This window comes from Volvox carteri (assembly GCF_000143455.1).
Source record: "Volvox carteri f. nagariensis unplaced genomic scaffold VOLCAscaffold_12, whole genome shotgun sequence".
NCBI lineage: Eukaryota > Viridiplantae > Chlorophyta > Chlorophyceae > Chlamydomonadales > Volvocaceae > Volvox > Volvox carteri.
Window position 1 is genome coordinate 102025 of NW_003307555.1, and position 15355 is coordinate 117379.

At 56.9% G+C, this 15355-nt stretch overlaps 1 protein-coding gene across 1 annotated transcript; it reads right to left on the bottom strand.

Annotated features, from left to right (window-relative positions):
* Positions 1-3762: 3762 nt before the first annotated feature.
* VOLCADRAFT_80411 (uncharacterized protein) lies at positions 3763-8749 on the bottom strand (the record flags this gene model as incomplete). The annotated part of the gene is made up of 11 exons (XM_002948968.1): positions 8738-8749; positions 8188-8505; positions 7619-7951; positions 6797-7292; positions 6193-6503; positions 5862-5944; positions 5409-5631; positions 4807-5088; positions 4323-4471; positions 4064-4180; positions 3763-3792 (listed from the first exon to the last, which is right to left on the bottom strand). Coding segments are annotated over exons 2-11 (2271 nt in total), but the record flags the coding sequence as incomplete, so codon positions are not given.
* Between the last annotated feature and the right edge of the window lie 6606 nt (positions 8750-15355).

Sequence of the window (15355 nt, forward strand, 5' to 3'; positions counted from 1 at the left end):
TGGCATGGTAAACGTTGTGATGCGAATGACGACGCTAAAACTGCATCAGTAAAATATCTGAGGTGATATTCGGTTCGGTTGGCACTAATAGGTATTGAGTACCATCCGCCATGTTTGGCCAACGCCACGACACAGCATTAAGGACTGACTCCAGCTTATGGAAAGGTAAAATAGAGTCCTTACTGTGGACAGCCGCAGCTATCTGTGTCGTGCTGTATGGAACGGGGCGTCATGACTTGCTCACGGTTTTGCTTTTCGACAGCCGGCTGAACAGGTACGACGGACGTGTACTTGTCCTACTGTTGTTGAAGGACGTAGAGCGTAACAAATTTCTGGCTGGTTGTAGGTCGTTTGTTTGGTTAGGATTTCTAAATGTCTTTTTCAACGTGATTCTCTTTCTATATGTGTATGCATGGTACGTAAAGTTTTGGATTTTGTAGGGACCTGTGTATATTGGAGGAGGTATGCAATCATGGATTTCGGCCTCACGCTGCAGGCTGGGCTATGCTAAAGGCATGAAGGATCCTGTCACCTCAGGGTCCCTGGCAATCCCTGCAGGTGCTGTAACATTCGCAGTTACTATCTTATCGTAAGTACTGCCAAATCCTTTTGTTAGGCATGTTCAGGGAATGTACTGTTCCAAGATCCGGCAACCAATTCGTACGTTTTGCTGCAGCTTCCACTGTTGTTACTGCTCTCATGCACGTCCGCATTCCTCTCAAGCAGGTTCATCGTGGCCCTTTGGCCGGTCTTCGGCGTCATAGCCATTGCTCAAGTGGTGAGCTACAACAGAAATAGTTTGGACCATACCCCATACCTTACGGGGTGACATCATCTTGCTCGCAGGTCGTCGTCACGTACGGCATCATTTCGGCCATGACCTTCATCCCCGGCATCGGACCTCTCAAAGTCTCGAAGGAAAACAACCGTAAATGTAATTAGCGGCCGCGGCCAGAAGCATGTCGCTGGCTTGACCTGAGCATCTTTGCGTCCCCCACGCATTGCCTTCGTCCAAACGAGCCATTCTGGCCTGCGCACCCGGGGCCATAGCCCAGAACGAAGCTAGGAGCTAAATGCAAAATTCTCGGCATCAGAGCTTCGGCGCGAAAACGCAGTCTGCAGCAATCGCCGTGCCTAGCCAGACCGACACCCCTGCTTAGCGAAACCATAACCTAGCTACCATGCGCATTGCGGACTCCATCCCACACTCCCACCTAAAGCCTGCCCCAAATGTGCCGCCGCTCCTACCATGTCCCCCATAGCTCCCGACGCCCGTCCCTCTTCGGCACTGAGGCAGTCTACTGCGGCGTCCGCACACAGTAATCCACAGACACCAAATCCTAAGCCCAAAACATTCCTGACAGAAAAGTTACGTATCAACTCCTGCCGTGAACCACGGATTGCCGTTCCTGCCTACCGATCCTCAACGAGCCCGTCAGCACGCGAAAGGGAGCCACAGGGGTGTTCCACAGGAACGAAAAACTTTAAAATAGCCGCACACACCTGCAGGGCAAGACCCGCTGCAATCGACCTCGCCTTGTCCTGTACGGCCATAATCTATCGCACTTCACCGCGCATACTAACCACGTGCCCTAGTCGGTCATTACAACACCGCCCATCCGAAGCTTATCAAGCTGCTACGCTGTCTCGAATCATAGCCCACTTACGCCTACTGTAAACGTAAGCAAAGAGCCACAAATCGAAGCCTTTATCACCCGCTGAGGAATGCGAATTTCCCGGAAAGCGTCTCCACGTCCTCTGGCATGTCAAAAAACCGGGATGCCTCTAGGCCAGAAGCGCGCCACAGCTCAGCCGCCTTATCCACGCTGCCAGCATCGCACGCCTGTCAATGGAAGCGACGCATAGCTCAGCGTAGGGAAAACGAGAGCATCAACGCCCTTGCACTGAGCTCTAAAAATATTAGTCCATTATGTACCAGCATGTTAGCATCAACACGATCAAGATGTGCACGGAACCTGCATCCATTCGTCTTGCCAAGGGTCCCTAGAAGGATCCAGTGTTGCCAGCTTACCGCTTTTAGGACATTGGCAAGGATGTCATGCCCGGCGACACCGCTCTCCACCAGAGGTGGAAGGTCCGAAGCAGATCCGGCATCCTCCTCATCACCACCACCGACAGGGCCCTTAGCTTCCAGGATTGGCCGCAAGCATGGCGCGAGGCTGATATGCCCTTGCGCGGCCAACTGCCCGATTGCCTTGGCAGCAACGCCTGTGTTCATAAGCAAGAGGGCAGGTATCATCAGTCGTCTCTTTCTCGCTCTCCTAGCCATATCTGATCTGGACGATCATAACAGAACAGCACCCGCTGGCTGTGTCCATTCACTTGGCACTGACAACTAATTGCTTCGGTGGAGACCTGACGCATATCGTTCCATGGACGCAAAATACTCTCACCTGCAGCCTTCGGGTTATCTTCATGCCAGGTATCCAGCTCGCCCATAAACCTGCGCAGGACGACAGAAAAGTATCGTTCCATCGAGGCAATCAAGAGCATGCTATGAATTTCCATTCTGCTTGACAGTAACTACTAGTGGAGTGAGCAATACCGGATAATAAACGCCATCTGCGTACATTCGCCAATTATACCCCCCCATGAAGTACCTGCCAAAAGCATCCTCGAGCATTGAGGAGTTCAAGACACCCTCTGTTGAAGTTAGCTGCTCAACAAGCATCTCCTGCATAAGCACAACGGCGGACGACGTGACAGAGCAGACGTGAGTAAAGCTTTACCACACATAGGTGGAGCTGCTCTGTGCGACATGTTAACGAGGTGACGGCACGAAAACGTCCTCCCAGCAGATTCCCACCTTCAGGAAGTCGAGGCGGTTTTCCATGTCGATGCCACGAACCTCGAACGCCTCCCGCAAAGCAGCCGCTAGGACGACACCCATGGGAGCACCCGCGCCCTTGAAGCCCGCCAGACTATCAGCAGCAGCACTCTTCTCCTTGACCTCGTACAGCTCCTTAACCCACAGTGCACCTGTCCATTGCGACAACGTCAGTAAAGCAAACCGATGTGACAACAAAAAGATGTGTCACCAAGTCTCATCAACCAACCTACTGCCTGTGAAGCCGTTCAGACGTTATGCCTTGGGTGAAGAGGACGCAAGCACGTCCAGGACTTCACCCAAACATTGAGCGTCGGACAGCCCCTGAAGTTTCTACCTACCCTTTTTCCGGGCCACCTCGTCGCTCATGCCCGCCGGCGGCGGTGGCGCCTGGCGCTCCTCCCTCGTCGTGGCCGCCGCCGCAGCGGCCGGTGGTGCCTGAGCGCGAACAGCCGCCGCTGCGGCTTCACGTGCACTGGCCGCCGCCGCAGCGATGACTCCAGCTGGCTGCGCAGGGCTTCCCGTCCTGCAAGCACGGGAAAAGCAAGGCAAGAGCAACACCACCAGTGCCATGCTGACATTACATTCAAATTGTCAGCCTGAGGCAACAAGCCCTTCAGGACCCCTCCATTCCCTTCATCGGTCTAAGTGAGTTCACGGCCTGCACCAGTTTTCAAGTAATAACTCCTGTCCACGCTTGTCCACCAAAGAACGTTTGAACCGTACATCCAGATACTGACACGTACCGCTTGCCGGTCATGAAGGCAGGGCGCAAGCTGACTTCAGCGCTGGCCTGGCGCTCCATGGCGGCGCCGCGCAGTGGGCGCGGCACCTCCCCGCGGGGCATGAGCCGGGCTTCGTCCTGTGAAGGCCCCCCGAATCGACCAGGCGGTGGCGGCGCATCGCGGCCGCCCATGCCTGGGCCACCGCGCCCACCTGGGCCCCTGGGCAGCGCGAAAAAGCAGCAATCAGGCAAAAAATGCAGGATTCGTTGAATCATTTTAACAGCTGATACACATCATGTGAATTATGGCGGCTATATTGAGACTCCTCACTACCGTGTACACGTAGGTCAGATACAAGCAAATCTTTTAAAGCTCTCAAACCTCAACGACATTATGGGCTCCACTCAACCGTGTCATCTCGAGCGCGCATCGTTCTACTGCTTTGCGGCCGTGGGGCCTGCCAGCTCAACGGTTCCATTCCGGCAATCACCTTTGCGCGTACCGCTCCTCGCGGTCCCGAGACGCCTGGGCCGCCATCTGAGCTTGCGCCTCGCGATGGACGTCCTCGATACGCTTAGGCCCCTCGACCTTGCGCCGCGACACCCACCTACAATACAGAACACCATTACAGAAGCTATCGATGAAGCTGAAACACGGCGCGAGTTCAAACAAGGTTTGGCGACCGCTAAGCAGTGCACAAATTTAGTAAGCAGATCTGCGCCTCTCATGACTTCGAACAGCACACCCACTTGGCAGCCCGCAGGTCCAAAACGTCCTGTATGGCGAACTTGATACGCGAGTCCAGGTTCGAGCCCTTGCGCAGGCGCTCCATCCGCTGGAAGTAGACATCCAGGGGGTTGCCGATTGCGGCTCCCTTCTTGTTGACCTGCTCCTCAAGCTGCAAGGATTGAGGACAAACGGCAAACGAGGCAAAGTCAAGCCGACCAGCAAATTATTTCCTGACCAAAAGCAAACCACAATCCGCATGTTGCTCGCCAGCTTATTACGTAGTCAGATGAAAGAGTGTCCTTTCCTTTACACGTCCAGCACCTCAGACGGGACAAAACGCGCCCGGCCCCCAAATCGGAATGTACACCTCTTCGTTGAGGCATCGGATATGCAAGAGGACTCACAAACAGGTGTCTACAAGAGGACGACCCGCACGTGGAGAGACAGGGCAGATAGCATACAACTCTCGGCGATAAATTTTGGAAGGCTGCAGGCTTTCCATACCTGTTTGCCCAGGGTCGTGAGAAGCTTGCAGAGGCACTCGATATCATCGGGCCTAGGTGACAACTCGTCGTTGAGCAGCTGCACAATACAGCTGTGAATGATGCGCTCCGTGAGAAGGCCGCACTTGTAGAGGTGGCCGATGAACTGGATGTTACCCAACATGCGGCGCCGTGCCTTCAGCTCGCGCTCCGCCTCGGCAGCCTCTGCCAGCGCCTTCGCGCGAGCATCATCGGTCGATGCGGCCGCTCCGGATGCCGTGGTGGGAATCTCGCCCTCCTCCAGCTGCAGGTAGAGACACACCGGGCGAGACATGGCGTCCAACTTTTGCTTCGAGCAATACGACAAAGCATTTAATAAAGCCACAGGATCAACCCCCCGTGACAAACATTTCAAGGCGCTGTACAAAACTATGTTGAGACGTTGCATCCCGTGGATCAGGATAGGATACCACAGCAATGCGCCAAAGCGTTCGCACAAGGGTATGCATGTCTGTAAAAAGGCTTATGCAATCCGAACTGATGGCACCCGAGTTTTGAATGCCCATCCGAACATATACACGCAAGCGCCTCAAAAGGCCTGCGATGTCGCGAACCCGCACGCACCTTGCCGTTGTCGGCTGCCGCTTTAGCCGCCTTCTGCTTGCCTTGCTTCTCCTTCTCAGCCTCCTCCTTGTTGTGCTCCTCCCGCTCCTTCACCTTCTTCATTGCAGCCACACCGTCCTCAAACTCCTGCTGACACTTGTTGAGCAGCAAGCGACGGAAGTCCACAGGCTTCTGGTTGTTCGGATCGTTCGAGGGGAACTGAGGCAGGGATGGATGGATCTCCCTGTACGAAAAAAAGATCAGGATATAATATGGTCTTAGTATCGACGCCTCATAACCTGAGGAAAGAGCGAACCACCAACACAGCGCGAACAACCATGAGTCACGCCGCTCGATTTAAGGTTGCCTTCGGCTATGGAAGGGACGCCATGCTATACGCCTGAGCATCCGCTCGGCGCTTGACATTTTTTGAATACCACATCATACTGCGGTCCCACAACCCGTGAAACGTACTTGCACAGGTTGGCATACATCTCGCTGAATGTGGTCTCGATGAGCGCCTTGTCGAAGATCTGGTTGATAAAGCCCTCCAGGGTCTGCGATAACACGCCGTTAACAAAGCCACGAGGTCAAGAGTAATCCTTAACCCACCCTGTACTCCCCAGGTCCCGCCAGGAGCAGGCTACAGGCCCTCAGCAAACGTCTCCAAAAGACAGCAGCGTGATGAGTGAAACATGGTTTGCCAAGACATGCGAGACAGCTTCTTGCCCAAAACAAGTGACGCCAAAGATGAATCGGTTTTGCCAAAGGTAAATCGACAAGCCATTGAATCTCAAACACCGACCTTCTGATGCGTGATGGGCACCGAAAGGATCTGCTGCTTCAGCTTGTCGTAGTTGTCCGGCGTGAGCTTGTTCAGAATACCCTTAAAGGTCTTCTGCTTCTTCTCCTCCTCCGGGTCTTCGGCCGTGCTGATGCCCGCCTGCCAGCGGTTCCCAGTCTTGTGCAGGTTAACAGGACCACCACCTATACCATACCCGCCTGGCGTGCCCGAGCCCTGGCGTGACATACCACGGCTGCCACCACCCCGCATGTCGCCACCGGGTGATGGGGGCGGGGGCGGACCGCGCCGTTGCCATCCATCATCCATGTTGGCTGCAAAGGGCAAGGGCAAGAAAAGATCCCCAACTCCTCTTAGCAACAGGCATTGGTGGATTCCTTGCCGCCGCTGACAGGAGCAGTTAATCATAAAGCAGACATTTCATGACAGCAGGAAAAACCCCAAGTAGGCATGTTCCTGTTAATGTATCATCGTCTTGCTGCGGACATAACCTCGAGGCCGTGAGCCCCCGAAGTAACTCTGAATTGTAATAGAAAGATGCGTAGTACAGCTGCCACCATCAGCCCTCACAATACGATCAAGGTTCCCTCCCCACGTCGGGTCTCACCTGATCCCCGGCGGTCCATGCTGCCACCCGGCCCGCCACGCCCTGACGGGCCGCCGCCCCGCATGCCGTCACGGTCCCTGCGATCGCCACCTGGCCCACCGCTCCCACGGTCGCCCCGCATGTCGCCGCGGAAGTCACCGCCGCGGCCACGGTCATCACGACGGCCCCACTCCGCTTCACGGCTACCCGCGCGGCCCATCACGCCGACCACGCCGCCGCGAGTGTTATCCTGGGGACTGTCAAGCCCAATGGTTTGCTGGTGGTACGCGTCCAGCGGCACCGGAAGGGGCATGACCATGCACTTGCCGATGGACATCAAGTAGTCGCGCGAGTACCGGTTCTGGCGCGGGTCCGCGGTACCGGCAGCAGCAGCGGCAGCTGAGCCGGAGGCCTCCCCAGAAGCTGCCTCGTCCGCACGCTCCTCCCAGTGCTCCGTCACCTCCTCGACGGCCGCTGGAGCCGCAATAGCAGCCGCTGCTTTGGGTTCCTCAACTTCCTGCGCAAGATGGCAAGAAGTAATGCGTAATGGCCAACATAAGAGAGAACATAACATGTGCAGCCGATGGTGGCGAGCAGGCAAATCAAGCAGCCTTATTGTCTAACGTGATTGGAGGAGGCTGGAACAAACAAGATTGGAAGCGGTACGCCCATACCTTGCCGGTATGCAAGCACAGAGGGTAACAACATACCCTTCTTTTTTCCCAACAATGTCGGGTCGAATTTGCCGCCAACTCAACCGTGAGGAAGAGCAGTGCACAACACCTCAGAGCAGCGGTCATAACAAAGCAAACACCGAGAGGTACGAGGTACCCTGCAGCCTACCTCCTTAGGCTTGGCAGCCTCCGCTGTTTCCGCCTTGACAGGGGGAGCTGGCTCCCTGAAGGCCGACAAGAGGTCGTTGTTGGCGCCCTTGGCCTCCGCATCACGGATAGCCTGCTTCAGGTTCTTCTTGCGGCTGCCCGTGCCAGCACTGGTTGACCCAGGTGCCGAGCTGTCGTCTCCAGACCCCGAACCAGAAGCAACACCCGATGTCGAAGAAACAGCCGCCTCTTCAGTAGCCGCAGCCGCAGGCGCTGCAGGGGCTGTAGGTGCTGCAACGCTCGTGACCTCTTGGGCGGGTGCGGCTGCCGCTGGAGCAGATGAGGCAACAGATCCCTGCAAGGCGGGTGCAGAGAATAAAGATTGGACACTGCAACGTCTATAAAACACAGTGCAACACAGCGGAACACGGATCCCGCAAATAACGTGCCGAGGCGAGGACTCGTTACCATAAGCAAAGGACCCTTACAAGTCTCGGGTCGAGAGGCATGAAGGAGGATACGCCACAAGCGTTGTTACCATAATGGTCCATTCGCATCCGGCCCCCATAGCACCTGACCTTGTAAGCTCACCTCTGTTTCCTCCTCATCTACAACCTCGATTCGGAAGGAAGCCGGCTGCTTGGAAAGGGAAGCAGCAGGGGCCGCCTCCGGAGCTGGCACCGTAGGCTCCGACGTGGACGGCGTTTGCACAAGGGCGACCGACGCTGCCTCGTCTGGTTTCACGGCGGCCTCTGCCTTATCACCCAGCGCTGGAGTGGGCGCAGGTTGCTGGGCAGTCGCACTGGGCGTAGCTACCGCCGGACCATTTGCGCTCTCCATTGCCTTGGTTGGCGACGCCTCAGAGGGCTGCTTGTGCTCAGTTGCTGCCTTAAGCGGCTCGGACTTGGGCTGCGTCATAAATTTCAGGGACGAGAATGGAACCCAGTCAGCATTAACTTGCGACAACGTGGCGGCAGGTGTCGGCATTTCTTAAAAGGACAAATCATGGATGGGAACTGGGAAGAGGACATCGCGACAAACTAAACGAATTTTAGCCACCCCTTGGTCCCGCCCGCTGCACAGACCAAATATCCTATCGTCTATCACGATTTTCCCGTCAACGAAATAGTGTCCACCTTACCTTGACGGTCGGTTCCTTAATAACCAAAGGGCATCGAGGACGTGCCGCAGGCGCTGCAGCAGGCTTAGGCCCTGCCGAACCCACGCCCGCTGCACCAGCGTCCACAGGCTTGCCATCCACAGCTCCCGCCGCGCCACTGATGACCACTCTTTCATGTGAACTGGGGTCGAAGATTTGCAAGACCTTCTTTGCTGGCTGGGGCGGCGGCGTGGACACGGGGGGTTTCGTCTGCGCCGCGCTTCCTGGGGCAACCGCAGGAAGCCCGGCACTGCTTGCGCTGCTGCCGCCCGCAGCGACAGCACCGGGGCCCTGCAAAGGTGCCGGCGTAGGTGCGGGAGTGGCGGTGGGCGTATGCGGGGGTGGCGGCTGCGGGGATGGCGCCGTCGGCACAACGGCAGGTACCGCGGACACGGGCGCGGCCGCGTTGGTCGCATTGATTGCTGCTTGCGCTGCCGCCGCAACAGGTGCATTCGGAGCACCACTGCCCGCATTGGCACCGGGCGGTGGTATGGGGATGGTAATCGATGCAGGCTGTGGCACATTCGGCGCAGTTCCGTAATTGGCTGGCGGAGGAGGGTGCTGCTGAGGTGCTGGGACGTGAAAGCCCACCGACAGGGTAGGCGAGCTCGCCAGAATGTGGGGAGCCCCGGGCGCATGCGGGTGGTGCGAGTGCGGGTGCGCGGGGACAGGGACCATCACGGGCACCGTAATAGGGGGTCCTCCCATAGGTGCGCCCATGACGGGGCTAGCCGAAAACATGTAAGGCTGGAACTGGCTTGGGCTTCCTGCCAGGTACTGCTGAGGGGGACCCGCCATCCCGTGCTGCCCTGGTCCGGGCCCCGCAACAGAATGGTGCTGCACAGCAGAGTAGGCGTGCTGCGGCTGAGCCATGGGAATGGGCTGTGTTGTCTGGGCAGCGTACGATGGCATGCCGTAGGTTGCCTGCGGGTAACCCCCGGGCACTGGCACTGCCATCTGCACCGGCACCTGCTGATGAGCTGGACCGCCTCTGCGACCACCACCCTGGGCACCAGGCTGCTGCGACAGCTGATGGTGCATCGGCTGTGGGGGCTGTGGCCCTGGCCCTGACCCATATGCCTGCGGCGGTGGCAGCTGCATGTGGTGCTGCGGCGGGTGGCGAGGCTGGCCCGGATGATGCTGACCTGGACCAGGGCCGCCAGACGGGCCCTGCGGAATGGGTACCCCACTCGCATGTGCAACGGGCAGCGGACCAGCTGCGTGCGCCTGCCGGTCATGGCCGCCTTGGCGCGGGTGCTGCTGCCTCTCCTGCTGGCCAGGATGCTGCATGGGAATTTGCCGCAACTGTCCAGGCTCCCGTGCCAGTGGCGGTGCAGGCACGGGAGCGACAGGCAAGGGTGCGGCTGCTGCCGGTTGGGGAACAATTTCTATCGGCGCGTGGGGCTGCACAGATGGTGCGTCCTCCGAGACTGGGATTGCCATCCTGCTGGGCTGCTGCGGTGCGCGCTCCACCTTGTGAGGCACGAAGACAGGGGTGCCACGAGGGCCCTCCTGCGCCGGATTCGCCGAGGCTGGAGCGCTGTTGGTGCGTATCACCTGCCGCGACTGCTGGCGAACTGCTTCCACGGCCGCAGGGACAGCTGTAGGCAGCGGCCCCTGGGGCGCCGCCGGCTGCTGCACGTGAATAACGGGGTGTGGCGCCGAAACACAGAATGAAGCAAGGCGTGTTGTGCGCGACGTTCATGTCGTCTTAACAATCTGACGCGTCTCCGTGGACCTCACCCCGACCGCCCCGGACCTTCCAAGATTGCTCTGTTTCCCACCGTCCGCAGTAGACCTTTAATAATAACCTACCTCCTTGCCTTGCGAATCCTCCCCCTCCATAAAGCTGCCAAACTGGATATCGCTGCCGCTCTCGGGTGCAGCGACAGGAACAGACGCGGTCACTGCAGCTGCGTAAGGGCGCGGACCAGAAGGTGCCTGAGCCGCTGGAGATGTAGACGGTGCCTCTATACATACAAAGCAAAAGGCCAAGTTATCAAGATCTGCGCCGCCTTGAATAAAAGCATAAGACCGCAAGCACCTTGGACACCAGAAAAACGCAATTTGACACACCTGGTGCCCCAGGCTTATGAGCATCTGGTCCATTCGCTGCTGGCTTGACGGCGGGCTCCCTTGCAGCCGGCGCGGCAACGGCAGATGGAGCCGGCGCCGCCTCCTGCTTTGGAGCCATCAACTTATCCTTAAAGGATGTTCCCCATGGTCCTGTCGTAGAAGATCTGCATCAGCAACAGCTGGACAAGGCGATGGTGAACAACACTGCCGCACCTGGCTTACTAGCTGGCTCCGCCGCTGCTGCAGATCCTCCGTGCGAATGTTGTTGTTGAATAGGTTTCTCAGGTTTCTCAATATCTTGAACCCTGCATATAACCGACTTTTGTCTTTTGCGTTCCGATGTCAAATCCCGTGGCGCCAGACCTACCTTTTAGCTGCCGCAGCATTTGGGTTGGGCCCGCGGCCACCACTGTGGGGACCCCGGCCTCCGCCCCGGCCGCCTGCAGCCTGGCCCGGGCCGCCCCGCTCTCGAGGGGCCATGCGCGCCCCAAGCGCGGCGAACTACAAGACTGTCAAGCGTTGTAAACAATGCAAGGACCTTTGTTGAATGGGTTTTGGTGTTAAGCTTTGGCCTGAGAAGCAAAATACAGTCTGTGAGTACTGTATAGTTTTCTCTCCAGGAGGGCCTCCTGAACCGAGTGCCGAGGCAGGACTACACTCTACGATTAATGGCCAGCATTAATCTTTCAGGTAATTTAATTCATAGCTGGGCACATAACTTTTACAATCTTCCTGCGTTGCATGGTCAACTGCAGCTGCGCTCATGCGTAAAAGCGCTGATGCGTTGGGCTTTTGGCGTGCATTACGTCATTCATCCAGATCTAAGTGTCCCTGAGATAACACTGTTGTTGAATTCTCGTTCGGCCCATCCAGTGTGCACCACCTGCTGCAGCAGCAATTGTAAGTTCGTTTTCAACACTGCTACGTGTGGCATGCAAACCAGTTGTCACAGTGAGATACGTCCTGGTATCGTTGATCTTGGTATACAAGTTTGCCGGCGACACCTCAGGTGACCGTCAAGCCCGTTAACGCCCGCACGGTGTCACTGCCGGCTAGCTGATGGCCCCTCTCCGCCGAATTATGCGTATGTACATACTAGATGGCGCTTAGTCGACCAGGTACACTGCTCGCATGACGATATTGCCCCAATGTGCAAGTGTCAGTGACATAACTTTTTGTACATTTGCCTGAGATCTGAAGTCCATTTTCATCTCCCTCTGGGAACATAGGCGCTTCAGTTTGCCTCCCACCAGTTAGCGTTAGGTCGCTGCTCCGCCTGCCTGGGCGAAGGCAAGCCAGCAGGTTATTCCAACTACATATGGATCTGTTGAATGCATGTTTACAGCTACCCGACAGGCATGGGAGTGTGGACAGCGGAGTGAAGCGGAGGCCGTGCAAAACACATTATGTAAAACGTGGTCGGGGGTAACCTATACACACCGTAGCTTCATTCCCTCCCCAATATAACCGGAGTCCCAAGGGCTATGGACTACCCATCAAAGGCTCTTGGTTGGAAAGCACACATCAAAAGGAGGGGAAATTGACGTAGCCACTTCTAAGAGTAGGCGGAGAAATTAGCATCAAATTGGCAGGGACTACAAATAAGGTTGGGTACTCTCGCGATGTTCAGGGGGTTCAAATCAGCCTGCAGGCAGTCCTCGATGGTTTAGAAAGTCTTCCGTTTGGGGGCTTAGGCCGAGTGTTCGGAAGTGCGAGCTCATGGTTTTGCCCACGCCAAGGAGGTGGAAAGCGCGTGCCTTGCACACTGTGCGGGCCTGCGGCGGCCTGAGGCCATCCCTGTTGAACGGGGGCCCCCGTACTTAGGCTTAGCCTACGAACCAGAGGAAGCGTTTTCCACTTGCCGAACAGCTCGCATCGCACTGAGGCCGCGAGGGGTGCTATGTTCGAGCTTATTAGCCATGCTAGGCAAGCGTACATGGCCTACGGATGATGTGCTTTGAAGTGCAAATTCGTTCCATGTGCTCCTGTGGCTGTGAGATTTGGCGACCTGACGCGCTCTGTCACAAAATCGCTAAGTGCCGTGATCGCAACAAGTTAGCAGAGGTCCTTTCGAGAGCTGTCTGATTGACCCTATGATGAAGCTGCAAGTAATGCTCCTGTGCAGAATAGTAGGAGCAGCACGGCTCCCCCAACAGACTGCTGTGTGCTGAGCTCTCGCAGCTTCCCTGCACTGCGTTTGGGCCAAGTGTGCTATTGTCGTAAGGTCCTGACAAACAGCCGGGGTCCCTCGCGCACACAACTCCACGCCAAAAGGTCCTCCGGGTGTCCTGGGGGAAACTCGCAGGTGGTTGGGCGTGCAAGCTGTTCCGCTTTTTGGGGGGAGATTACATTTTCATGTATGGGATGGACTGCCCTCTGAGGGCTACAAGCGATAATAGCAAGGTAGGGTGAGTGCACCGGAAACCCACCCCCAAGGGGGCAATCCTTTCTGACACACACACACACACACACACACACACACATCAGTGCCTTGCTCATGATAATGTCGAACCAGCTGTAACCTGCTCCCCCCACTCATCATGTGCCTATCGGCTCAACATCCTTGCATCCTCGTTTTGGGCGACATAGCCACAATATGAATGGTTGCCCATTGCCCCCGGAGAGCCCCCCCTTTCCATTAAGCGCCTTGTTCGCCGCTATGGCTCAATAACAGAACCTAAGCTGCACAGGCTTCTGGTGCGCCACACGCACGATATTCAAGTATTGCCACAAGGAGCCACCTCTGCAATCATATCGTCATGTTCGGTCATAAGGCCCATTCTGTCCTTGTGCCGCCATGTATCAACACATGCGCTGCAGCGTCCCATTTGTGTTGAGGACACCGGAATGGGTACTGCGAGTGTAGACGTGTGTAGACTTCCGTGGTCGCATCCGCTCACCAGGCGCACCTCTAATGCTGTCATGATGGTGACGTGGAGGTGGGGTCTGCTCGGCAGCCCGTCGGCGCGCACCTGGTCCCCGGTAACACCCCTCGGGAAATTCCGCCTCCCTAGTCACAGTCCAAATAAGGATAGAACATGATGCAGAACGCATGATGACATATTCCAACCCACACCCTTTCCCACTATGGCGATGTTCAGCGCCAAAGAGAACTTTTTATTTCACAATGCAAAACCGCTAACTGCACGCTGTGGACTACGCACTGCTTGGTAAGGTAACCCCCACGAGCTGCTCCAAAGTGAAATGGCCTGGCCGCACCAACCACTATTCCAGGTATTATGGGATGTGGAGCTGCACAGTCCCTCAAACATGGACTCCGGCAGGGCTCCTGGCAGCTTGCTGGCGCGCGTCTCTGCTCCTTCCGGCCCCGCTAGAACACCCACGAGCATGCCGGGGGAAACGGAAACCCCATGTGTGGCAACCATAACAGTCCGCAGCCGGTGCTAGAACACCTCAACCACCAGTCATTCTTACCGAGCCCCAAGCTCGGCGGTGACATGCCTGCCCTCTGTTAGCTGATTTCTGAAATTCCTGCCACTTTGCTGTGGACACTTCCACAAGGATGTATCCACGTATGGGGGCGATACAGAGGTCTCGAGGGTGCTCTCTTTGACTGGAGGCGCAGAGTGCTGCTGGCCAGGATGCTGCATGGGAATTTCCAGGCTCCCGTAACGGGGTGTGGCGCCGAAACACAGAATGAAGCAAGGCGTGTTGTACGACGTTCATGTCGTCTTAACAATCTGACGCGTCTCCGTGGACCTCAAACCCCCGTTCGCAGTAGCAATTTGACACACCTGGTGCGCCAGGCTTATGAGCATCTGGTCCATTCGCTGCTGGCTTGACGGTGGGGCTCCCTTGCCGCCCGACGCCTACTTCCGCTTTGGAGCCATCAACTTACCCCTAAATGTTCCCCATAGTCATGTCGAGGGGAGCGCCACCTAGAGTGCTATGAGTCGTGAGGCTAAAGACATCAGGGTCTTGCTTTGGAACGTGTGGGGTTTGTCGGTAGCTAAGCTCACCGACCCATCTTTCCTCCGCATTGCCCAGGACCACGATGTGCTAGTATTTACGGAAACACACTGTTCGGCGCAGGCCGGGAAGCCGGCCAAGGCCCTGGCCCTGCCAGGGTTTCAACTGCATGTAGCTGAGCGAGCCTGTAGAGGCGGAGCCGGGCCCCAGACGGGCCGGCTGCACGGGGGTGTGTCTGTTTATATCCGGGACGCGATTGCCCGGGATGTCACTTTGTTGAGGGTTGACACGGATATTGCGGGCTGCGAGTCTATTTGGTTGCGTTTGGGCAGCAAGCAAACAGGTCAGGATAGCACCCTGGTGGGTGCATGCTACGTCTCCCCCAGGGCGTCGGTAGTACACCACGCGTCCCTGAGGGCACACGAGTCTGACGGACAAGCAGCGGACGAAGTGTTTGATCATCTGGCCACCGTCGTGGGCGCCCTCCGCCAGTCGGGTGAGAGGATCCTGCTTCTGGGGGATTGGAACGCGCGCGTGGGGGGGCTGCCCAACCACCTCTCCGACATCCCGGACCTAGACTATCTTGACGATTTA